The sequence below is a fragment of the Mauremys reevesii genome, unplaced genomic scaffold, assembly GCF_016161935.1.
Source record: "Mauremys reevesii isolate NIE-2019 unplaced genomic scaffold, ASM1616193v1 Contig14, whole genome shotgun sequence".
Taxonomy (NCBI): domain Eukaryota; kingdom Metazoa; phylum Chordata; order Testudines; family Geoemydidae; genus Mauremys; species Mauremys reevesii.
In genome coordinates, this window is record NW_024100760.1 from 485,007 (window position 1) to 509,894 (window position 24,888).

Sequence of the window (24,888 nt, forward strand, 5' to 3'; positions counted from 1 at the left end):
GATATCCCTCCATCCTGGCACCTGGATTTTGTGTTGGGGAGGGCTGACCCTTCCCTCCTGGGAAGTCTTCAATCCCCCATCCCTTTCCTGCATTTCTGAAGAAGGTTCAACACTATCACAGTTAATACCCTATTGGGAACATACAGTTTCTTATGCCTACCTCTCGGCATAGCATCAACACCTGAAGTATACCACAGAACCATACATATGATCTATGAACATATTAACAGTGTTGACACTTCAATGGATAACATCAACATCTGGGGGCCAGCTAAAGAGGGGTATAGCTGTAGACTTCAGGAAGACTTGGATGCAACTAGAACAGCAACTTTGCAACTAAATAGGGAGAAATGTGTTTTCAGGGTTACAGAACTGACCTTTATTAGAGATATTCTTTCCAAGGTAGGTGTAAAACCTGATGAGAGGAAGGTTTCAGCCATCGAAATGATGCCACATTCCCAGTCAAAGAAAGATGTCCAGTGGTTCCCGGGAATAGTTAATTTTCTTGGGGAAATTCATACTAGGGCTGTCAAGTGATTAAAAAGAATTAATCACTGTTAATAGCATGATTAAAAACAATAATCATGATTAATCACTCTATTAAAAGAATGCAGTTTATTTTACAAAATTTGGATGTTTTCTACATTTTCAAATATATTGATTTCAATTATAACACAGAATACAAGGTACGTAGTGCTCACTTTATATTTATTTTTATTACAGATATTTGCACTGTAAAAAACAAAATAAATAGTATTTTTCTATTCACCTAATACAAGTACTGTAGTGCAATCTCTTTATCATGAAAGTTGAACTTACAAATGTAGAATTATGTACAAAAAACTGTATTCAAAAATAAAACAATATAAAACTTTCAAGCCTACCAATGCACTCAGTCCTGATTCTTGTTCAGCCAATCACTCAGACAAACAAGTGTATTTACATTTGCAGGCGATAATGCTGCCCACTTCTTGTTTACAATGTCACCTGAAAGTGAGAACAAGCGTTCCCATGGTACTGTTGTAGCTGGTGTTGCAGGAGATTTGTGCCAGATGTGCTAAAGAATCCTATATCCCTTCATGCTTCAACCACCATTCCAAAGGACATCCATGCTGATGACAGGGATCTGCTTGATAACGATTCAAAGCAGTGTGGACTGATGCATGTTCATTTTCATCATCTGAATCAGATGCCACCAGCAGAAGATTGAATTTATGTTTTGGTGGTTCAGGTTCTGTAGTTTCTGCATCAGAATGTTGTTTTTTTAAGACTTCTGAAAGCATGCTCCAAACCTCATCCCTTTCAGATTTTGGAAGGCACTTCAGATTCTTAAGCCTTGGTTCAAGTGCTGTAGCTATCTTTAGAAATGTCACATTTGTACCTTCTTTACGTTTTGTCAAATCTGCAGTGAAAGTGTTCTTAAAATGAACATGTGCTGGGTCATCATCCAAGACTGCTATAACATGAAATATGTCAGAATGCAGGCAAAACAGAGCAGGAGACATACAATTCTCCCCCAAGGAGTTCAGTCAGAAATTTAACACTTTTTTTTTTTTTAAATGAGCATCATCAGCATGAAGAATGACTCTGGAATGATGGCCGAAGCATGAAGGGGCATGCATGTGTTTCGTGTATCTGGCGTGTAAATACCTTACAAAGCTGGCTACAAAAGTGCCATGTGAACGCATGTTCTCACTTTCAGGTGACATTGTTAATAAGAAGCAGACAGCTTTATCTCCCATAAATATAAAGAAACTTGTTTGTCTTAGCTATTGGCTGAACAAAAAGTTGGACTGTGTGGACTTATAGGCTCTAAAGTTTTACATTGTTTTGTTTTTGAGTGCAGTTATGTACAAAAAAATCCACATTTGTAAGTTCCATTTTCAAAATAAAGAGATTGCACTACAGTGTTTGTATTAGATTAATTGAAAAATACTATTTATTTTGTTTGTGAATTTAAAGTGCAAATATTTGTAATCAAGAATAATAATATAAAGTGAGCACACTACACTTTGTATTCTGTGTTGTAATTGAAATCAATATGTTTGGAAAATGTAGAAAAACATCCAAAAATACTTAATACATTTCATTTGGTATTCTATTGTTTAACAGTGCAATTAAAACTGTGATAAATCATGTTAATTTTTTTAGTTAATCGTGTGAGTTAACTGCAATTAATCGACAGCCCTAATTCATACCTAATCTACAAAAAGAGCAGCTTTGAGGCAACTTCTAGAAAATAAATATGAATGGTACTGTGGTGAAGAACAGGAGGAATCATGGGAAGTTTTGAAACAACTCATACAAAAGCCAGTGTTGCAGTTCTAGGCACCAGGCAGCCCTATTAAAATTTCAACAGATGCTTCACAGTCTGGGTTAGGTGCAGTGATTGTACAGAAACATGAGGATTGTTGGCAACCAGCGGCATACACATCCAAATCACTGACTGAGACAGAAGCTACATATGCACAGATTGAGACAGTGTTTAAGGAATATGGTTTGCCTGTGAGAGATTCAATCAATATAGTTATGGCCAGACAGCAGATGTGAAATGGACCATGAGCCCCTGATGGCATTATTTGGTAAACTATTAAATGTCTGTATCTTAACGATTCAAAGAATGATGATAAAGCTGTGAAAGTATGATTTGGTTGTGACCTGCTTGCCAAGTAAATTCATGTTCACTGAAGATGCACTTTCCAGAGCCCTGACTACCACTACAAAGCCAGAGAAGACTTTAGAGTTGCAAGCCTATGTAGATCTGTTTGAAAAGTCGATTCAGGTACTGAACAGGAAACTGCAACAAATAAGAGAAGAAATAGAGAAAGATGAATTATTGGAGATCCTTAAAGAAGTGATAATTAAAGGTGTCCTGGAGAAATAAACAGTTGCTCTCCAAGTATGAGAGACTATTGGAACTGCAGACATGAACTTACTGTGACAGATGGGGTGATATTCAAGGGCATCAAGATTGTAATGCCAATGAGCCCCCAGAAGGAAATTCTATAGAAGATCCATGTGGGTCATTTCGGAATTGAGAAATGCAAACAGCGAGCACAAGAAGTGTTGTATTGACTGTGGATTAATCATGACATTACTAATGCAGCAGGAAGTGGCTTTTCATGCTTGAAGTACAAGCTATGCCAAGAAGCAGAGCTGTTCAGACCTCACCCAGTTCCACAAATGCCTTATGAGAAGATTGGCCATGATTTATTTCCCTGGCAATTAAAGGATTATTTAATAGTCACAGATTATTATTCTCTGTATCCAGAAATTTTCACACTGCACAGTACTAATAGTAATCAGTGATAGCCAGCATAAAAGGAATCTTTTGCAGACATAGAATTCCAGATGAAGTCTTAGCGATAATGGGACACAGTTTTCCCACTGCAGATTTTGAGCAATTTGCCATAGATTGAGATTTTCATCACAAAACATGAAGTCCTAATTTCTCCCTCCCCCCAGTCAAATGGACTTGTGGAAAGGTCTATGCAGATGGAAAAGAACCTTATGGAAAAATACTTTCAAGGGTGGGGGTGATTTGCATAAAGCTTTATTTGTTTACTGAAGTGCAGCTCTGGAGAATGGCTCTTCTCCAGCTCAGCTGTTAAAGGGAAGAAGGATCAGATAACTTGCTGAAATCTCATCATAATGAAACGATATGGAAGACAACAGAAAATCAGAAGTGGAAGCAGAAACATTATTTTGGCCCGTGATCTTCCATCTCTTAACCCAGTTGATGGAATGTACCTGAGGAATCACATCTCTATTACTTGGGGCCAAAGGATTACCATAAAAGAACAGCTGCATCCAAGGTTTTATGTAGTTCAGACAGACCCATGGGACACATTTTGGCATAACTGAAGGGATCTAAGAGAAACCACAGAAAGCTCCAAAACATTGACAGTAGATGTGGACTCTGGCATTTCCCAGTCAACTGATCCATTATCATTAATGGACAAAGGTGAAACTGGCAAACATGAAGAGAACAACTCAGACTGTAATAATAGTCTGATACTGAAAAAAATCAGAGAGGGAGATTAAACACCCTGAAAGACTGATAGATGTGCTAACCTGCCTGGAGAAGGGGTATTTGAGGAAAGTGAGTGGTAAAGACTCACTCCAGAGTGATATGCTGGTAACCTTTCCTCTCCAGGTGGTTGACATATTAGAATTATGGAAATACATTAAATTCTCCAATAATCTAGTGAAAGTGTTGTTAGATAGATGTTAGCTCCTATATATACACACATATAAATAGATAATGGGTCTTTTTAAAAAGGGAAGATGTAGAGATATGTTTATACCAAATTATAATTTAGAGAGGCTCCTTCACCAGAATTAGCATTATGAATATAGGAATTTTGAGCCATGTCCAGAAGCAGGGTGGAGGACAGTACACAGCACATCAGCACAGATATACTCTAGTTTGTGTATAATAAAAGTTATATTCCTTTCTCATTCACTGGTTTGTTGTTTCATGAACCCCAAGATCATTACAATGGTGCTGGGGGGGGAGGGGAGAGGAGGGCTGGGTCCCTAGAGCTTTTCTCCCATCACAGACACTGTCAAGATGGGGTGGGATTGGCAGGGCCTGCATAGTAGCTGGGCTGGCAGTAAACCTCCGGCTGAGCTGCATGGGGCAGTTCCCCTCTCGGAGCTCTGGTCACCGGCTCTCTGCAGATTCAGGAAAGCATTGCCGGGACCATTAAACCCAGGGCACAATTCTGAGCTTTTCTCCTCTTACATGAAATCAGGAAATGTGTGTTTTCTTTCAAAAGACAAGAATCTGCTGGACCCCTGGGTATGGGACTATTGTGTCTAGGCCTTACCCCTGCTCTGGGAATGGGCCTACAGTGCCTAGGCCGTAACCCTGCCCCAGGCACCTGCCTATAATGACTAGGCCTTAATCCTGCCCTCTAGCGATTCCTGTCATTCCCAAGTGACTTCAGATGGGCTAAGAAGAGAGATCTCTTTGCAGGTAGGGTCCTGTAGTGAGTCGGCCTGGCTCCCGGCCGCACCTGAGAGAGAGGAACCAGAACAGCCACCTCAGTGGGCGGAGCCATCACCACCTGTCCCCGCCCCCCGGAAGTCAAGGGGCGGGACAGGAAGTATAAAGGCCCGGCCCCAACGCTCAGTTGGAGCCCGGCGGCCGGAGAGGACAGACGCTCCTGCCCGAGCTCCTGCTAGACCGAGCCTTCCCCGAGCCAGGTACCCGGAGGAGGACTGGCCGAGCCTTCCCAGAGCCAGGTATCCGGAAGAGGACTGTCTGAGCCTGCCCCGAGCTCGGTACCCCGAGGAGCTGTTGGAGCATTTCCCCGACCCAAGTCCGGAGGAGCCGCCTGAGCTAGCCGGCTCTCAGCACGGCGAGGAGCCCATGGTGTTGGATCCAGCGCCTGACCCCAGAGACGAGCAGGTACCCGAGGAGGGGGAGATGGAGTGGAGCCCGGGGGTAGCCGACCCCTGTCAGGCTGAGGGCACTGACATGCCCATGTCAGTGTGTTGCGGTCAGGACCCCACTGACCGGCAGCAGTAATAGCCGCTACTAGGGCCCCAGGCTGGGACACAGTGGTGTGGGTGGGCCTGTGTCCCCCCTGCCACCCCACTCACGGGTGGCAGACTCCCCCTCCCACCAGCGTTCAGGCAAAGAAGCCTGCACATACCTGCTGTGGCTCAGCGCCTGCTACAAGGACCTGAGCCCCTTGAACTATTGTTTGTTGCCCCGCCCTGATTAAGGGCCTGGGACTCCTGAGACTGATGCCGCTGCTCAGTTCCTGAGGCAAGGACCTGAGCCCTGAACTGGTATTACTGCTCAGCTCCTGCTACAAGGACCTGAGCCCCTTGAACTATTGTTTGTTGCCCCGCCCTGATTAAGGGCCTGGGCCTCCTGAGACTGATGCCGCTGCTCAGTTCCTGAGGCAAGGACCTGAGCCCTGAACTGGTATTACTGCTCAGCTCCTGCTACAGCACCTGAGCCCCTTGAACTATTGTTTGTTGCCCCGCCCTGACTGAGGGCCTGGGCTTTCTGACTGTGTTATTGCTCAGTCCCCGCTGCAAGGACTTGAGCCCCTTGAACTATTGTTTGCTGCCCCACCCTGACGGAGGGCCTGGGTTTATCTCAGTGACTCTGTGTGCTCAGCCCAGACTGAGGGTCTGAGCTTAGAACTGTTATTTGCTGCCCCGCCCTGCCTGAGGGCGTGGGCCTTATTGATTGCTTGCCTTTTGTTCAGCCCGCCTGAGGGGCGGAACCCCTGGACCTTCGGAGACTGATAACGAACTGAGGCCGTGTAGTGAGTTGGCCTGGCTCCCGGCTGCACTTGAGAGGGCCGAGCCCCCGCACCGGACAGTTACAGGTCCCCATTGTTATGATTCCCGGCACACACAGAGGAGTTAGATAATCCAGAATGATAACACACAAGGACCCAAAACAGAGAGGGAAAAAGCAGGCTGCTCCTTAAGATAGAGAGGCCCAGGTCACCCCACTTTGCTCTAGGCTGCTCTGTGTACAACTGCCTGCTGCTGGACCCAGATCACACACTTCCTTACAGAGCCCTCTGCCTGCAAGCAAGCCCAGGAAAACCCCCATAGCATTTACAGTGACATGTTACAATTCCAATACAGTTTTCAATGCATCATGCACATGATGGACGGGCTTGGAGGGAGCTAGAAGTGAAACAGAAATAGATTCACAGATGTTAAGACCAGAAGAGCCCATTGTGTCCATCCAGTCTGACCCTGTGTACACAGGCCGGAGAAACGGAGGGAGGATGCCTGAGGCTCTGAGCAGAGCTGACATGGCTCCTCCTGACCACTGTTTATCTTACTGTAACGTCTACTGGTGTGATGGTCTCCCACTGATGTCAGGGGTGGAGGAGCATGTATCTGACAGCGCCCCCTGGTGTCTGTGACAGCCACTGCCCTGTCACTTGGCAGCATCCCTTACAGACACAGGTGACTTCCGGCCAAGTTGACCCTGTAAACAGGTGCCCAGATGTCACCCACTGGCCAGGGTGTGAGACGGACTCCTCTGGGCCTGATCCACACGGTGAGTCTGTCACAGCCCCAGCCGCACAGCCTGGATCTTTAGCTCACACTGTAGAGCCACATGCAGTCAGATGTAAAAAGCCCCTCATCAAGCATCTGCTGTGTTGTCCATGGTGGTGGCAGGCACAGAGCAAACCCCTTCTGCAGGGGAACATTGGAGGGGGTACCAATGGAGTTACTTCAGAAGTGTACCTGTTCTGCTACAGGGTTCACCTGCACTGGAGTCAGGGGACACTTGCACCAGTGGATCGTCAGAGAACCGACAAGGGGAGGAAATGGGGATGGATACTCAGCACTTCCTGGGGGTGGAAATTCCTAGTGCCAGGTCTGGGCAGGCAGCAGAGCATCCTGGGTGGGATGAAATCCTGTCTTGTCCCTGGGGAGCTGCTCTGCCTGGGAGCAGGATGGGTCAGGTCAGACGAGGGATGAGGCATGTTCCCTGCTCTGCCGGCCCCTCATGCAGTCTGGGGAGTATTAACCATCCCTGCTCTCTCCTTATAGGTCCCTGCCCGGGGTGTCCCCATGGCGATGCGGTGGTGGCTCTGTGTGTGCAGCCTGGGGATCCTTCTCCTGGCGCCACGTTCTCTCTCTGGTAACAATGTTCGAATCCCAATTATTTCCCTCCCTGTCCCCCATGTACACTGCCCCCTGCAGGGCTGGGGTAGGGGCATCTGAAGCCCAGCCACCCACCCCCGGGACCTCCTCAGTCTTGAAGAGTAAAGGGGTCAGGCCCAGGAGGTTCTGGGGTGGGGATAACGTTGGGGTGACTGTGGCATGTCGTAGCTCTGGGTGGCAGGATTGTTGGATCTTGCAGCAAGTCACCCAACTCCTGCTGCCCCTGAGAGAGGCTCCCAGAACCCCTGACACTGATCCCTTCCTGTTCTGCCATAGGACCCAAAGGCACCATATTGCTAGACCTGCCCCACTGGGAACCTGGATTCTCATGGCCTGCAAGGCTGAGATCTTCACAGCTGCCTGAGAGATTGGGAGGTCTAGTTCCACTTAGGATGAATGGGAACTGAGGTGGTGGCTTTGAAAATCTCACTCTTATCCCTCCCCCTGTAGCCACAAGGTGCGTGTCAGGTGCTGCAGCTCTTCAGTAATTGCTCTACCTATGCCATGGTGGGACAAAGAACAGTGGAGACCCCTCAGACACAGATATGTTACAGACATAAATCGCCTTCAGTTGCTTAATTCCCTCGAGATGCCGATCCCCAGAATGGTGACCTCCCATCTGAGCCAGTTTCTCTTTTGGGTATTGAATCCATGGAAGAGACTAAACTTCAGAAACAGGCTTCAAAGAGAAACTGCAGAACTAACATCCATTTGCAAATTTAACACCATTAATTTGGGCTTGAACAGGGACTGGGAGTGGCTGGCTCGCTACAAAAGCAGCTTTGCCTCTCCTGGAATTGACACCTCCTCATCAATTATTGGGAGTGGACTACATCCACCCTGATTGAATTGGCTCTGCCAACACTGGTTCTCCACTTGTGAGGTAACTCCCTTCTCTTTATGTGTCAGTATAACAATGCCTGCATCTGTAATATTCACTCCATGCATCTGAAGTGGGTTTTTTATCCATGAAAGCTTATGCCCAAATAAATCTGTTAGTCTTTAAGGTACCACCAGACTCCTTGTTGTTTTCACAGAAGGGACATGCATTGGCCCAAAGGTCCATCAAAGACTTCAGGCCCAGCAGAAGTGCTCTGAGGTGGCCTTTCAGAAGGCTTTGTGGGGCTATGTGGATCTGAAACTGGTTAATTAAAGATGTTGTTTGCAGTGGAAAGAGCTCATAACTGGGTGCAATGGGGCTGTGCAGGGCACTATGAACTAGCAGGAGGCTTCCAGCTGGGGACAGCCTTTGCCAATAGAGTGTAGGTAGGTTGCAAGACTAGCATCTTTGGAGGGGTTTCCGAGGGATTGTAGGACAGCACTGGAGGACCAGCTTGTGTCAGCCGTGGCATGGCTGCACTGCCCTGCATCCACACTGAGGGAAGGTCTACACTACACCCCAAGTTAATATAACCTACGTTGCCCTCCCATCAGCATAATGCACCTTCACCAGATGTGCTACAGTGGTGCAGCTGCATCAGTGCAGCTATGCCGATGTAGCACAGTAGGGTAGACTTGTCCAGAGAGTAACTCAGTTGAGCTACATGTGACTCACGACTGAAGGAATCTTGTACTTAGCTCAGTGACGCCCACTCCTCTCACTCACTGTATGTCTGTAACTGGTAGGCCCTGGCTCAGCGATGCCCTCTCCTTTTTCCTTTCACTCACTCTGCTCCTGGGGTTTTCTGTTCCAGAGGAGTTCTCTCTGTCTGGCTCCCCGCGCCCCATGGTGGGAGTAGTTGGCCAGGATGTGGTGTTGCCCTGCCAGCTCTCACCCCCAGCCCGACTGTCCAGCATGGAAGTCCTGTGGACGAAAATTGGATCAGGATATATCTCGGTTCATGAGTACTCAGATGAGGGTAGCCGGGACCTGCCGGGCAAGAGTTACCAGACCCGGACGGAGCTGTTCCCACAGGAGTTCAGCAGTGGGAATGTCTCCCTGAAGCTGAAACGGCTCCACGTGGCAGATGCTGGGACATACCATTGCCTTGTGAGGAACCCAACATGGAGCCAGGAAGCCATCACTGAGTTACACGTTGCAGGTGAGACACAGCACTAAGGGGCACTATGTGTCTGGGCAGCCAGAGCTCCTGTACCCTGGGGGCGGGGGTGCCTCCATACTGAGCCCAGCATGGCAGAAGGGTCCCTGTGCTGCAGGCAGTGGCGTGCAGGACTCAGTAGTGGGTGCTCTCCTCTCACACTCAGCGCTGACCCCACTGGGGTACTTGCAGTGTCAGCACTGCATTAAACAACCTCTTTGCAATGAGATGTAATGCTACGGTCCTCAGCTCTCATGCTCATTGTGGTGCTGTTTGAGAGAGTGGAACCTTTACCCCTATGTTTTGCTCAAATCCCAGCTCCGGTGATATTTACATTTGGCTTCCCTGAAACTTCCCTGCAGTTTCCAAGGGCTGGGGTATTGTTTTTTATTCTCTGGGCACTGACCCCATGTTCAGTGCTGCACAAGGGTAGTGGAAGGGAGGGTCTCTGCCCATTGAGCTCACTGAGTAACCTAGACCCAGACAATACAATTCAGAAACATCAAGCCCCAGATGAGGGGCCCTCCTGTGATAATGCAGAACATTGAGGTTGTTTTTAAATCATTTCCCATCTTTGGAGGCTCCTAGTCCAAAGGCTCCGGAGGAGACGTGTACTTTTAGGGAGAGATTTAAAGGAGGGGAGGGTGGTTGTGTGCAGCATAGGGAGATGGAAATCCAAGCACAAGGGGTGGGTTGGCCTGGGGCACTGTTACCAGTGTGAGAAAAGGACAGCAGAGGGCACAGTATTTAGGAGGGTGGCACAGCCGTGATGTGGGCGGGTCACTATCCCTCACTTCCTGCTCTGTACTGAAGTGCAGTGATTCTGACAGCTGCTGGGCTCCATCCCAGAAGTGGTTGCATTTCTGTGAGCAGTTTAAGCCTCTGTGAGGCTGCAGACAGGGTGGAGGGTAGGTTCATCAATAGCTGTTAGCCAGGATGGGCAGCCTCTGTTTGCCAGAAGCTGGGAATGGGTGACAGGGGATGGATCACTTGATTAATTCCTGTTGTGTTTATTCCCTGTGAAGTACCTGGCATTGGCCATTGTTGAAAGACAGGATACTGGGCTAGGTGGACCATTGGTCTGACCCTGTATAGTCATTCCTATGTTCTTATGTAGTGCTCTAAGGAAATGCAAGATGGAACTGTTTAATTTCCCCAATCATCAAGATGAGAGATCCCAGGGAGGCTTTGCCCATATGGGAATGGAGCTTTCCAGCCACAGTTCCCTATACCCAGCAGTAGCTGGGGAATCACATGATGCTACCAAAGACATGATTTCCTGATACACACATTCTCTGTCTTTCCCTGCAGCTGTGGCTCCAGTGTACATTGATGTGCTGGGCCCTCGGGGCCAGGGGATTGGACTGACCTGTAGAGCCACAGGCTGGTTCCCCAAACCCGAACTCCAGTGGGTTGGAAAGAACAGGCAGAACCTGACAATGGAGATTGTGACCGACATGACTCAGGACAGGGAGAACCTGTATAGTGTTGTGAGTCACGTCACTGTCACACAAGGGGAAGAGAATGGAGACATCAGCTGCATAGTGCAGAATGGCCTGCTGGAGACTGAGCGACAATCTGCCATTCACCTCTCAGGTGAGTCCCCCCATGAAGAATGGGTCACTATGGGAATGCATGGGGAAGAGGGGGCTGGGTCTCTTGGGAATTGCACTTGGCTAGGGACTGTTTCTGGTACTGAGACAGGAAATGTCCTTCTAACCTCTTCTGTGGGGCCATTAGTGATGGAGGTTTCTGTGATCTGGACAAACTGCCTGTCAGGAGCGGGGCTGAGTCTTGTGAAATGAACTCGATATCGTTCTTTGAAGAGATGATGCATTTGGTTGATAAAGGTAACTGGGCTGTTGTAATAGACTCAGAGGGTGTCTACACTAGCAATGCTACAGCTGCAATGCTGTAGTGTAAACACTTACTTCAGCAACAGAAGGGATTCTTCCACACAGAGCTGTCCCTAGGATATAGCAAATTGGGGTGACAGCCCTGGGCCATCACTTTTGGGGGCCCTGTGCTTCATGAGGAGGAGGAGGGAGGGGAGGTGGGGTACAGAACTGGGGCAGGGGACAGACAAGTGAGCAGACAGGAAGATGAGGAGGGAGTGCTCCATCAACCACCCCCTCCCCCCAGCACCGCCTGACTGCCAGTGACCCTGCCAATCAGCTCCTCCCTCTCCCTGGAGGCACTGCAGGGGGAGGAGTGAGGGCTCAGCGCACTTGAGGGAGGGGATGGAACTGAGCATGAAGGGGTGGGGGCAGGACTGGGCTAGGGTGTTAAAATTAGCAGATGACTAAAAAAATTAGCGGAATGGTAAATAATGATGGTAACAGGTCGGTATTGCAGGCTGACATGGAGCAATTGGTAAGGTGGGTTCACACTAACAATATGCTGCAATGGATCCACAGAACAAGTGCAATAGTCCCAGCTTTGGAAAGACCCTCTTCAGTGTGCCAGACCCCTTAGGGGCCCCAGTTTTCCTCCAGGGAAAGTCATGTGGTTTCACCGGCTCCTTAGACTGGATGTCTGGGCCTTCAGCACCCTTGTTTCCCACAGTGAGCGCCATTCAGTGAGTCGTCCTGAGACAGATCCTTGAGGGAACTGACACAGTCTTGGGTATCAAAGCATCTTCTCCGTCAGCATTTTCAGTGACACTCAGCCAGTATTGTAAAACAGAAGAGTTTATTAGTCAGCTGACACACAGCACAGGAAGTCCTTGATTAGCACAGGGCAAACAAAAGTTACAGCATAGTGTGACGTTCCCCTCTGGTGTTATCTGGACCGACCGATGATCTGCTAGGTCACTCCAATCCTTGACTCTGGGGGCCAGCCTTATCCTGCTCTGCTGTGAAAACCCCCACTCCTGGGCTGTTCACACACAGCCTCTGGCATGTAAGTTGCTCCCTGGATTGTACAACCACTGACATTAGCCAATATCTCTGGTCTGATACACAACCCTAGGAAGCTCTGTCTTCCAGTGTCCTGTTTTGCCTGCTGGATGCTGAAAGCATATATTAGTTTGTCAATTTAACAAAGAAATTGATATACACCAGGTTTGTTATCCTAAGGGGAGTCTCTGACACACTTAATATAATGAGATATACCTATCTCACAGAGCTGAAAGGGACCTTGAAAGGTCATTGAGTCCAGCTCCCTGCCTTCACTAGGCAGGACCAAGTACTGATTTTTGCCCCAGATCCCTAAGTGCTCCCCTCAAGAATTGAGCTCACAACTCTGAGTTTAGTAGGCCAGTGCTCAAACCACTAAGCTGTCTCCTTCAGACCAAGCCCACTGCTTCAGGTAGAACAAACAAACAGATTTATTAACTATAAAGATAGATTTTAAGTGATTATAAGTCAAACCCTAACAAGTCAGATTTGGTCAAATGAAATAAAAGCAAAACACATTCCAAGCTGATCTTAACACTTTCAAACTTAGATGCTTCTCACCACAGGCTGGCTGGTTGCCCTTCAGCCAGGCTCTCCCCTTTGATCAGCGCTTCAGTCGCTTGGTGATTGTGTCTGTAGATGGAAGAAAGGAAGAGCATGGAAAATGGCTCTCCCTTTTATCATGTTCTCTCTTGTTTTTGCCCCCCCCCCATTCAGAGTCAGGTGAGCATTACCTCATCGCAGTGCCAAACTGACCAACGGAAGGGGGGTGACGCCCTCACGAGTCCAACAGGTCCTTTTTTGCTGCCTAGGCCAGCGTCCTTTGTTTCTGTGAGGCTGGGCTGTGTTTATCCCATACATGCCCTGAAGAGGTGAGAACAGCCTTTCTGCTCTTGGAGAGTTTTTTGCCTGGGTTTATTTTAAGCCGTGAGGATACATTTTCAGCCTCATAACTATATACATGAAATTACAACCTATAACATTACTATAACATTACTGTAACAACAATGCTCAGGCATCATGAGCCTTCCAAAAAACACTCAACATAACAAACTTTGCATTGGATATCACACAATCATTTTATAAGGATGAACATAGGGGTGCTGGGTGCTCCCCTGAGGTACAGAGTGTCACATGTAGTCCACTCTGGGCAGCACAGAGCCCAACGCCCTGTACCTTTGATCTCTCTGTTCCAGTTCAAGTGTGTCTCACCTGTTTCCTGCAGCCCACACTTAGGTTCGACCTCACACACCCCAGTCCTTTGTTCCCCAGCAGGGCTAACGCTGCTTGGCTTCCTGCCGAGAGGTGGGCCCTCCATGGTCATTGATTGCTAGTCACGGGGACTGAATTCGCCATTATCTCCTCAGATGCTCCATTCTATGGGACCTAGGGCTCAGACAGCTACGCACCATTCACACCTGTGTTTTAGCCTGCTCAGAAAACAAACAAACCTTTCCCCCTAGAAAGTGACAATACAGCTTATGGGACCAACTGAGGCACACATAGTCTTGTAGCGATACTGGGACTCACTCCTGCAGCACCTCCTGCTGGTCATCTCAGGAAATTAGCTCATCCAGCCTCCAGAGAGCCCTCTACAGACTGGTGTCCTGCTTGCTGCTGGCCCCACATACCTCCCGGATCCCAGTGCCCTTTTATCTGGGGTTCTGCCCCCTGGCAGTACACCCCCACACTCTACCTCTGTGTCTCCCCTCAATGGGGACACCATACCCCCACCTTGCCTCAGTCATAGGCTGCTGCCAGTCACCTACTCACCCCCGTGCCCTGGGGCAGACTGCAGTGTCTGCCACTCGTCATCAGCAAGGTTGGGACTGGACCTGCTGCCTCTCTCTGCAACCCAGTGCCTCTATGGGGCCTTGGACAAGGCCCTGCACTCTGGGGAGTTGTCAGGCTAGAGCTCCCCAGCCCCTCTGGCCTTTTCCCAGCCTTGCCTCACTCTGGGCACCCTGAGCTTCCCAGCAGCCAGGCCCCTCTCTCTCTCTGAAGGCAGAGAGAGTCTGTCTGTGCTTCTGGCCCACTGCCCTCTTATAAGGCAGTGGGCCAGAAGCCCTGCTGAGCCCTGATTGCACTGGCTACAGCTGTGTCTGCTTTCCCATCAGCCGAGTTTTCTCTGCCACAGCCCTCTCCCAGGGCTGATTTCAAGCCATTCCAGGCAGGAGCGGGTGACCACCCCACTACAAGCCTTCATAAATATATAACAAAAATTCCCACTTTGTCACACATGCATTTCAACATGGCCAAATGCCAGGTCACATGGCTATGAACAAAGAGTGTAGGTCACACTTGCATGACAGTAGACTGTAATCTGGAAAGGAGTGACTCTGAAAAGGACTTGAACATGAGCTCCTAGAGTGATGCTGGACCCAAGATTGTGAATGCAACACTTGTATGTATAAATGAAAATATTTAGCAGGAGAAAGGAGGTGACATCAGTTAACCAGACCACTGCTGGGTACTGTGTGCGGTTCTCATGTTCACACTTTCAAATGGGATGTTGAGAAATTGGAAAGTGCTCAGGAAATAGATACAGGAATGATTAGAGATCTGGAAACTTGCTTCATAGTCAGACTTCAATTTATATAGCTTAGTGGCTCTGAAACTGTGGCCCGTGGGCCGTTTGTGGCCCAATCAGCACACAGCTGAGGCCCATGTGACCACCTCAGGGTCATACAGGTAGTATATACATAACACATAGAGAGCTGCATATGTGGCTTACACTGGTAAATAGACTGAAAACCACTGATTCAGCATATCCAAAAGAAGGCCCTTATGGATCTAAAATTATAGAGCTTCTCCAAGGGAAGGTTAAAAGGTGACTTGATCACAGCCTGTAAGTACCTACACATGGGGGAGATTTCCGACTGTCGATAGGTCTCTAATCTAGCAGACAAAGGCAGAACAAGATCTGATGGCTAGAAGTTGAAGCTAGACAAATTCAGACTGGAAATAAGGTGCAGATTTTAACACTGAGGGGAATTAACCATTGGAAGAACTGCCCTAGGGATGTGGTGGATTCTCCATCACTTGGAATCTTTCAATCCAAACTGGGTGTCTCTTTCTCTAAGATTCGCTCCGTCTGGACCAGAAGTTCCAGGCTGGATGCAGGTATCAATGGAGGAGGGTCTCTGGCCTGGGTTATACAAAAGGTCAAACTAGATGGCCATAATGTCCCTTTCTGGCCTTAACACCTATGAATCCATAAACTCATAACACACTGGGGCCAGCTAAGAAAACAATTGTTCTCTGCTGAACTTATCTGGACTGGAGGTGGTGACTGTGAACTGGGAGCTGTGTGACAGTGACCATCCAAACAGCCAGCTGGTGCGGGCAGGGCTGGGCAGGCTGGACATGGAGCCTCTGGCTGTTGGCTTGTAGCAACAGAAGAGATTTGGGCAGAGCAGAGTCCTGGTTCTTGTAACTGATGCTGCGCTGGCTTCTCCAGTTTCAGTGGCTCCCATTTGTGACTGTGATTTGAGAATGGAGGGGATGTTCTCTTTATTCCCGTGATTTTCTGGGAGCCCCGAGCTGGGACTCAACTGCCAAACCTAGTGGCAAACCCCATTCTCCAGCTCCAGGATGGGTCTGTGCTCCTCACACTCTTCGCTCTCTGTTTGCCAGGTGACGTCTTCCCCCGGGTTTCTCCCTGGCTGGCTGCATTCTGGGTATTGTTCACCCTGTTTCTCATTGCTGCTGGAGCTTGTGCATATCTTGGTTATGCAGGTAATGGGAATGTGCTATTTGCATGTTTAGAGCCCAGCCCTAGAGGGCACTGGGCTGGGTCATGGGACCATCTTATTGTTCAGATATTTACCTTGTGTTGGTTTTAAGGAAATAAACCAAACTAACAAACACACAGGACTCCCCGGCCTCATTTGTATTAGTGTATTGCTCAGTGTTTCCCCTTCCTTCCCTGTCTCACTGCAATGTCTTGATTCTCTGTCTTACAGTGAAGCGAAAGGCCTCTCAGAAGAAATACTCTAAATCTGAGACTCTACTAAATCTTGGTAGGTCTGTTGCTCTGTGAGCTCTGTGACTGCTTGGTGTTACCTGTAGCCTCAGTGCAATGAAAGGGATGGAGCTGTGAGGTCTCTGTCTAGTGATTCCTCATTTCTCCCACATTCTCACACACACTGATGATAATAGTCGGCAAATGTGTATTTTGCAGCAGATACCTAATGGTCAGTGCTTGTGAGATTCCCAGCAGGGAGATGGGTTTGCAGTGACAAACTGTGTCAGATTCTGTCCCACCAACCCTGGACAATTGCTCAGTGACTCTATTCTCCTCAAAGGAAATGACACTGCAAGGTCAATGACTCTTTTTCAGATGATTCCATACCTGTGACTGTCAAATGCACAGGACACAGGGAGGGTGATTAACCCCTAGCACAAGCTCCCAGGGCAGTGGTGAACTCTCCATCTCTTGATGGTGTCAGATCCAGACTGGGCAACTTTCTGGAAGCTGCTGTAGCCAAATCTGAGTTATTGGGCTTGGTGCAGGGGGAAGTGGATGAGATTGTGGTTTGTGTCACACAGAAGGTTGGAGTAGATATTCTAATGGTCCCATCTGACCTTAAACTCTACGAATCTGTGACATTCACTCTCTTGAGCTGTGCTAATAGACACAGCAGTGGTATTTTAGAAAGTTCATGTTTAATTTATTCCACTGGGAACTTTTCAATATTTAGTAACAATATTGGTTTGCATTATGATGGTGCTGAGTAGTGCTGACTCGTTCTGCTGGGCACTGCACACACATGCAGAGAAATACAGATGACAGGTGGAGAGAACAGATATATCATGCCAGCATGGAGACTGGGGTTCTCATGGCAACCACAACCCAGAAGAGCCCTGAGAGTCACACCCCTCTCATCTCCTTTGCCTTTTTCCATGCCCTCTTGTGGCCACCATTCCTCCAGCTAGGGAGGGCTGGATGGGACTCCCCTAGCAATCAGTGCTGTTCTGTAACTAGCCAGAGGGGTCGCTGTGGAGTAACTGACCCTGCCCCATGGGTCTATCAGCCATGCTGCACCAGCCCAAGGCTAGCTCTATGCAGCCCTGCACCAGTTTTAACTCAAGGTGTGTTTTCAAACCTAATTAGTTAAACTGGTTCTAGTATGTGTGTAGACAAGAGCTAAGGAGTGAAAGACTCCCCAGATCTCCTGCATGTGGGTGCATATCACTGACCACCAGCCCTGCTCCTGTCAAACTTGCCGGCTCCAGCTCTGGGGCTCGGAATGCAGGTGTGGGATGTCTGTGGAAAAACCTCAGTCATTAGGGCGTGTACAGTGTGTGTCTCTGGGTCTAACACTTTTCTCTTCCTGGTTTCAGAGACTGAAAAGAAGACCTTGGACACAGGTAATTGGCAAAAACCCCTTTAAAAGTGTATCTGTGCTTTCATGCTATAATGAGATAGAAATATCACAACACGCTTTGTATGGACCTTAGTCACCTTCATGATCATTTCCCCCTGCCATGGAAATAAACAAACACTGCAGCATTTGCAGATCACATTTCAGTATCATCTTCAACATGAAAGAGTGAATTTAATGCATATAGGATGGCAGGACTCAGGCTATGTCTACAATGCCCAACAGTTTAGATTATGGGGGTGTGAATAGCAACACACACCAAAGTGCTGCATGGTAACTAACAATCCCATGTGGATGCTGTAGGTGTGCACTGAAAGGTCCCTAACTTACATTTCCATAATCATATCTGAAGAGGACCAACTAGGTACCGTTTAGTGTTCAATTACAGTGCAGCACTTTGGTGTGTGCTGCAAATCACACCCTCATAGGCCGAACTACAGGGCTGTATAGACAAGCCCTGACTCAGGGTCTAGGCAAACTTCCTCCATGCAGGTGTGTGGTTACATCTCAGTTCTGACCTGCCAAATTCCTGCTAGCCCAATGCTGGGCTCCCCACTTGCACACAGCTCTGCCAGTGCCCCATAATGCTCACCCACTGCCTCCCCACAGCACCAGTGCCCCTCAATCCCCACCCACTGCCTCCCTGCTACATCAGCCCCGAGCTCCTCAGTCCTGTACAGTTCTGTTACTCCCACCACCACCCTTGCACACAGCATATGTGAGAAGTCATTGGAAAGGGTGCTGGAATTGAATTTTGGAAGGGGTCCCCATAGGAGAAACTGTGCTACTGCCTGCACCACCACCACCACCTCCCCCCTCACACACACACATCCTAGCCCTGGGCTGCATCCCACAACCCTGCTCTGTTGGCATCTCTCAGTCCTCACCCACAGCTTCCCTGCGATCCCAGCCCTCAGCTTCAGTCCTGTCCTGTTTTCCCATATCCTAATCTAGTCCTGGGCCTCAAAGAAACAGAACCCCCAAACACTAGTATGCTCTGTATGGGCTATATGGGCTCTGTGAGGTGCACTGTGATGGGCCCCACCATCCACATTGTTCTCACAAGAGCTGGGGCAGGACCTGACCCCACATCTCTAGGTATGGATGGAAAATGCAGTCCCACAGCCCCACAGAGCCCTTCCCCAGCTAAGCTCCTGCGAACCACTGACCCTAGAGTTACCCACTTTTGCAAATCAGTACCACAAAGGGACTGCACAGCTCAGAAATAGGAGGTCTGAGGCCGGGTGACAGGCTGCAGCAGTACAGGCCTCTCTCTATGTGATACAAGTTCTGGTGTGATGCTCCCTCCCCTTCTTCCCTGCAGTCCCATAAGCTGCCCCCAGTGACAATTTGTGGGATCTGTTTAGGGATTGATCTGTGTAGCAGGGTGCTGGTGCACAAGCACCTAATTAGCCCCTGCTCAGCCAGCCTCAATCAGGGGAAATAGATTGGGGCTGGGGAGAAAGCTGGTGCCTGGCCTCAGGAACTGGCTGCACCTGTGGGCCTGCTCAGAGGCGAGCTATAAAGGCTGGCTGGCAGCCAGTGCAAAGGGGGGATTGGCCAGGGAAGGGGTAGTCTCCAGAGAAAAGGGAGAACCCCTGTAAAGAGGAGACCAAAGCCTTGTGAACTTTGTCTATAATGTTGCTGGTGGTGGGTACTATATATAAATAAAAACCATGGGTGCTGCAAAAGAGAAGCCTGAAGGTGCTTTATTAAAGGAGCCCAGAGCAGCGGGAAGGCAGGCCAGGAAAGGACCCGGTTACAATCTGGCATCTTGTCTGTTGTTCATTAACAAGAGTTTTGTGTGACATGTCCTGTCAGTTCTGAGACCCTTGGCTCAGTGGGTATGTCTACACAGGAGCTGGGACTGAGCTTCCCAGCTCAGTAGTCCGACACAAACTAGCTCCACTTGACCTAGTGCACTGAGAGTAGCAGTGTGTCTGGGATGGCAGGGGCAGTGGCTCAGTGTAGCCGCTTGAGTCCATACCAAGGGGCTCTGAGCGGGTCCATATTTGAGCAGCTAGCCCAAGCTGCTGCATGTGCTACCCCTGGCCAGGCCCGCAGACAGAACTTCCAGGCCCCAGGGCAGAACAGTCAATGGGGGCTCTTCTGGCATGGTCAGGACGTCCACATGCCAGCCAGACTGCCTTTGCTGCTGCCCGGGCCCCTGGGAAATTGCGCCCATTGCCCCCCACCCCTCACCAGTAGGTCTGCCACTGGCTGCCCTGCTGCTTTTAGCTCACTGGCTTGAGCAGAGCTAACATGTGTCTGCTGCCCAAACTGGGAAGCTTGCTTCCATCTGCAGTGGCGATGTATCCAGAGTTTGGAAAAACTCATGTCACTGTGCTTCGAACAACCCACATTGAACCACCATAGTCTCCTTCTGTTCTCTCCTCAGGGTACCAGGAGCTGTGTGAGAGAATTGGTAAGTTCATCCACCTCCCCATTAGAGCCCCTGGGCAGAGGCTCCCAGCCACACACAGTACTGAACAAATACAGAAGCACCAACACCACAGGGCAGGGCTGAGTGAAGTTTGGGCAAAAACATAAATCACGTTACAGTGACCCCAGTCCCACGGCAGCACTGTGAGCTCTCTGCAGACACAGGGTTACCTCTCTCATGTCTGGATAGATAGACAGGTGTCACCTTGGCTTGGACAATCCAATGCCAATCATGTTGTTCTGATGGAGCAGGAGGGGGCCAGTTGCTTTCTGTAGATGACTGCAGCAGTTCAGGGTCTTCTGGGACACTTCCGAAAATGTGGAGATGAGCAAGAGACCAGACTCCCATTTCCATGCTGTATTGCCAAGACCAGATCGCAGATTTGAGCTCCAATAATCAGCACGTCCATCCCCTGGCTGTACCTGGAGAGCGTAACTTCGATTCTCCAAAGGGCTGTTAGTAACTCAGAAAAGGAATTCCCCTGAGACAGAAGGGCAGAGAATGTCAGAGCTGTATCAGGATCCAGACCTGCATCTTCCATCAAGGTTAGATGCTTTGCAAATCCCAGGGCTCCTGTGCGTTGGTCCATATCACTAACCACCAGCCCCACTCCTATCAAAGCTGCTTGATCCTGTTCTGGGGCTAGGAGTGAGGCTGTGGAGTGTCTGTAACAAACCCCAGTGGTTATGGGGCACACAGCACCTGTCTCACTGTCTCTAACACTTTTCTCCTCCCTATTTCAGATGCTGAGAGGAAGGCCCTTGAATCAGGTACTTCACTAAACCCCCTACTTAACTTGTGTCTCTGCTTTCACACTGTCTGTTATAGGTTTATTTCCCACTTTGAACTTTAGCGTCCACAAGATGGGGACCTGCATGAACTCCTCTAAACTTAAATTTTAGTTTAGATCTGGTAAAGCTACCACCAGCCAGGTTTTTAGTATCTGGCACACTCCTTGTTTCCCCAAACTTTTCCTGGGGAACACAGATTTAAACTGCTTGAATCTTAACACAAAGGGAAATAATTCATTCCCCCCACCTTCTTCCCCCTCCCCTAGTCCTTGGGAGAGATACCTTGATTCAAACTTCTTGAATCAAACAAAGAGGGATTTACTTTCCCCCCGTCCCCTTCCCCTGAAAATCCAAACAAGGGAAGACATTAATTAGGTTTTAAAAAAGAAAAGGATTTTAATTAAAAGAAACAAAAATAGTGTACTTTCTTTCTAACACCAGGATGAAAAATATACGGGGTCTAGCTTATAAACCTGGAGAGGCTTCCCCCCCCACCCTTTCTTAGAATAATTAAAGTAACAGCAAACAGAAATAAAGATATTTTTCCAGCAACACACAATTGCAAATGCAGAAATTAATTATAAGACTAATTTGCCTTTTTAATACTTACTATACTGGATAGTAGGAAATACTTCAGGAAAACTTGGAGAACTTGGAGATATGTCTGGCCTCTCTTAGATCCAAAAAGAGAACAAAGACCCAAACAAAGAACACAGACAAAGACTTCCCTCCACAGAGATTTGAAATTATCAAATTTCAATTTCAAATTATCCCTTGATTGGTCCTCTGGTCAGGTGTTCGTCAGGTTACTGCTTGTTAACCCTTTACAGGTAAAAGAGACCTTAACCCTTAACTATCTGTTTATGACACTGTCACAAGAAAGAAAAATCCCCTCTACAATGTATGGACTTGAGACTCCTTCATGATCATTCCTGTAGGCCCTTGTAAGTAACAAATGCTACAGAATTTGTGGTATCTCTGGGCTTCCTCCCCCAGCCCCAGCTCTGTTTGCATCCCTCAGTCCCCCTCCCACCCTGGCTTCTCTGCTATCCCAGCCCTCAGCTTCTCAGTTCCTGTCATGTTCTCCCCAACTCTCATCGTAGTCTAGGTCTGGGCCTCAAATAAACAGACCCTCCGAAACCTTCTATGGGCTTTGTGAGGTTCACTCTGATGGGACCCATCACCCAGCTTGTTCCACTGGGAGCTGAGACTGTTTGTGACCCCACATCTTTAGTGGTGAAGAGTAAATCCAGTACCACAAAGCTCCACCGAGCCCTTCCCCAGCTAAGCTCCTGCCAGCACTAACCCTAGAGTTACACACTTTTACAGATCAGGACCACAAAGGGATTGCACAGCCTAGAAATTGGGGGATTGAGGCCGGATGACAGGCTGCTGCAGTGCAGGCCTCTCTCCATGCGACATGTGTTCTGATGTGATGCTCCCTCCCCTCATTCCTGGCAGTGCTGCCTCCTGGAGGTGCTTCTCCAGTGTCAATTTGTGGGCTCTGTTTAAGGGCTGATCTGGGACTTTGTCTGTTCATTAACAACAGTTTTGTCTAACATGTTAGTTCTGACACTCGTCCCATCAGGTACATCTACCCTGTAGCTGGGAGTGAGCGTCTCATCTCAGGTAGCCGATTCGTGCTAGCTCTGCTTGAGTGTCATGACCAGGGTGTGGGAGGTCAGGCCTAGTGGTTGGAACAGGAGTCAGGTGTGAGAAAGCAGCAGAGTCAGGTTGCCAGATCGGAGTCACGGGGTAGTTTGACTGTGTGCTTGATTGTTTGATTGCTTGTTTGACCAGTTTGATTTGGGAGTGCTTTGTTCCAGCTGGGCCTGACTGTTATAAAAAGGCAGTCAGCGAACAGCAGAGAGGCAAACAGAAGGAGTTTGCCTGGGAGTGTGCCTGGAGAGAGCTCTTAGAGACCATGGATGCTGAGCAATCCGCCGTTGTGACCTGCACAGGATGCGCCATGTTTGTCTTCCTTCCACAGAATAGAAGCGACTTTGTCTGTACAAAGTGCAAGCTGATCTCCATCTTGGAAGAGAAGATTCAAGGTCTGGAGAAACGAATAACAACCCTGCGTTCCATAAAAGAAAATGAGGATTTCCTGGATAGACATCAGGATCAGCTTCAGCAGGCACAATGTTCTGAAGATTCAGAGCAGGCTATGCAGCGGGTACAAAAGGCCAGCGAGGATAATTGGCGGCATGTGACTTCCAGAAGGGGAAAGAGTACCAGAAACATCCATGTACCAGAAACACAGATACAGGTGAGCAACCGTTTTCATGTTCTCTGCACAGGTACTAGTGCAGAGAGTGGAGTGGATGATACACCTGAGGGAACAGAGCAGAAGGAGACTCCACTGATTGGAAGGCATGAGATGCACCGTCCTAGGGATGGGGGTTCCACGACCACCACTCCCAAGAGGAGGAGGAGGAGGGTGGTGATGGTCGGGGACTCTCTCCTCAGGGGGACTGAGTCATCTATCTGCCGCCCTGACCGGGAAAACCGAGAGGTGTGCTGCTTGCCAGGGGCTAGGATTCACGATGTGATGGAGAGACTGCCGAGACTCATCAAGCCCTCGGATCGCTACCCCTTCCTGCTTCTCCACCAATGATACTGCGAAGAATGACCTTGAGCGCATCACTGCAGACTACGTGGCTCTGGGAAGAAGGATAAAGGAGTTTGAGGCGCAAGTGGTGTTCTCGTCTATCCTCCCTGTGGCAGGAAAAGGCCAGGGTAGAGACCGTCGAATCGTGGAAATAAACAAATGGCTACGCAGATGGTGTCAGAGAGAAGGGTTTGGATTCTTTGACCATGGGATGGTCTTCCAAGAAGAAGGATTGCTAGGCAGAGACGGGTTCCACCTCACGAAGAGAGGGAAGAGCAACTTTGCAAGCAGGCTGGCTAACCTAGTGAGGAGGTATTTAAACTAGGTTCACCGGGGAAAGGAGACCAAAGCCCCGAGGTAAGTGGGGAAGTGGGATTCTGGGAGGAAGCACAAGCAGGAGACTGCAAGAGGGGAGGACTCCTGTCTCAGACCAAGAAAGCGGGACAATCAGCGAGTTATCTTAAGTGCCTATACACAAATGCAAGAAGCCTGGGGAACAAGCAGGGAGAACTAGAAGTCCTGGCACAGTCAAGGAATTATGATGTAATTGGAATAACAGAGACTTGGTGGGATAACTCACATGATTGGAGTACTGTCATGGATGGATATAAACTGTTCAGAAAGGATAGGCAGGGCAGAAAAGGTGGGGGAGTTGCGTTGTATGTAAGAGCAGTATGACTGCTCAGAGCTCCAGTATGAAACTGCAGGAAAACATGATAGTCTCTGGATTAAATTTAGAAGTATGAACAACCAGGGTGATGTCATGGTGGGAGTCTGCTACAGACCACCGGACCAGGGGGATGAGGTGGACGAGGCTTTCTTCCAGCAACTAACAGAAGTTGCTAGATCACAGGCCCTGGTTCTCATGGGTGACTTTAATCACCCCGATATCTGCTGGGAGAGCAATACAGCAGTGCACAGGCAATCCAGGAAGTTTCTGGAAAGTGTAGGGGACAATTTCCTGGTGCAAATGCTGGAGGAACCAACTAGGGGAAAAGCTCTTCTTGACCTGTTGCTCACAAACAGGGAAGAAATAGTAGAGGAAGCAATAGTGGATGGGA

The 24,888-nt window shown here is 48.7% G+C and overlaps 1 protein-coding gene across 1 annotated transcript in view; it reads left to right on the forward strand.

Annotated features, from left to right (window-relative positions):
• Nucleotides 1-9,454: 9,454 nt before the first annotated feature.
• The window catches only part of LOC120393048 (butyrophilin-like protein 1), a 44,888-nt gene continuing 29,454 nt past the window's right edge, over nucleotides 9,455-24,888 (forward strand). Inside the window, exons 1-7 of the mRNA XM_039517679.1 lie at nucleotides 9,455-9,701; nucleotides 11,010-11,294; nucleotides 16,232-16,333; nucleotides 16,561-16,617; nucleotides 17,942-17,968; nucleotides 20,381-20,407; nucleotides 21,169-21,195. Coding sequence (XP_039373613.1) covers nucleotides 9,455-9,701; nucleotides 11,010-11,294; nucleotides 16,232-16,333; nucleotides 16,561-16,617; nucleotides 17,942-17,968; nucleotides 20,381-20,407; nucleotides 21,169-21,195 — 772 coding nt within the window. The remainder of the gene's footprint in view (nucleotides 9,702-11,009; nucleotides 11,295-16,231; nucleotides 16,334-16,560; nucleotides 16,618-17,941; nucleotides 17,969-20,380; nucleotides 20,408-21,168; nucleotides 21,196-24,888) is intronic.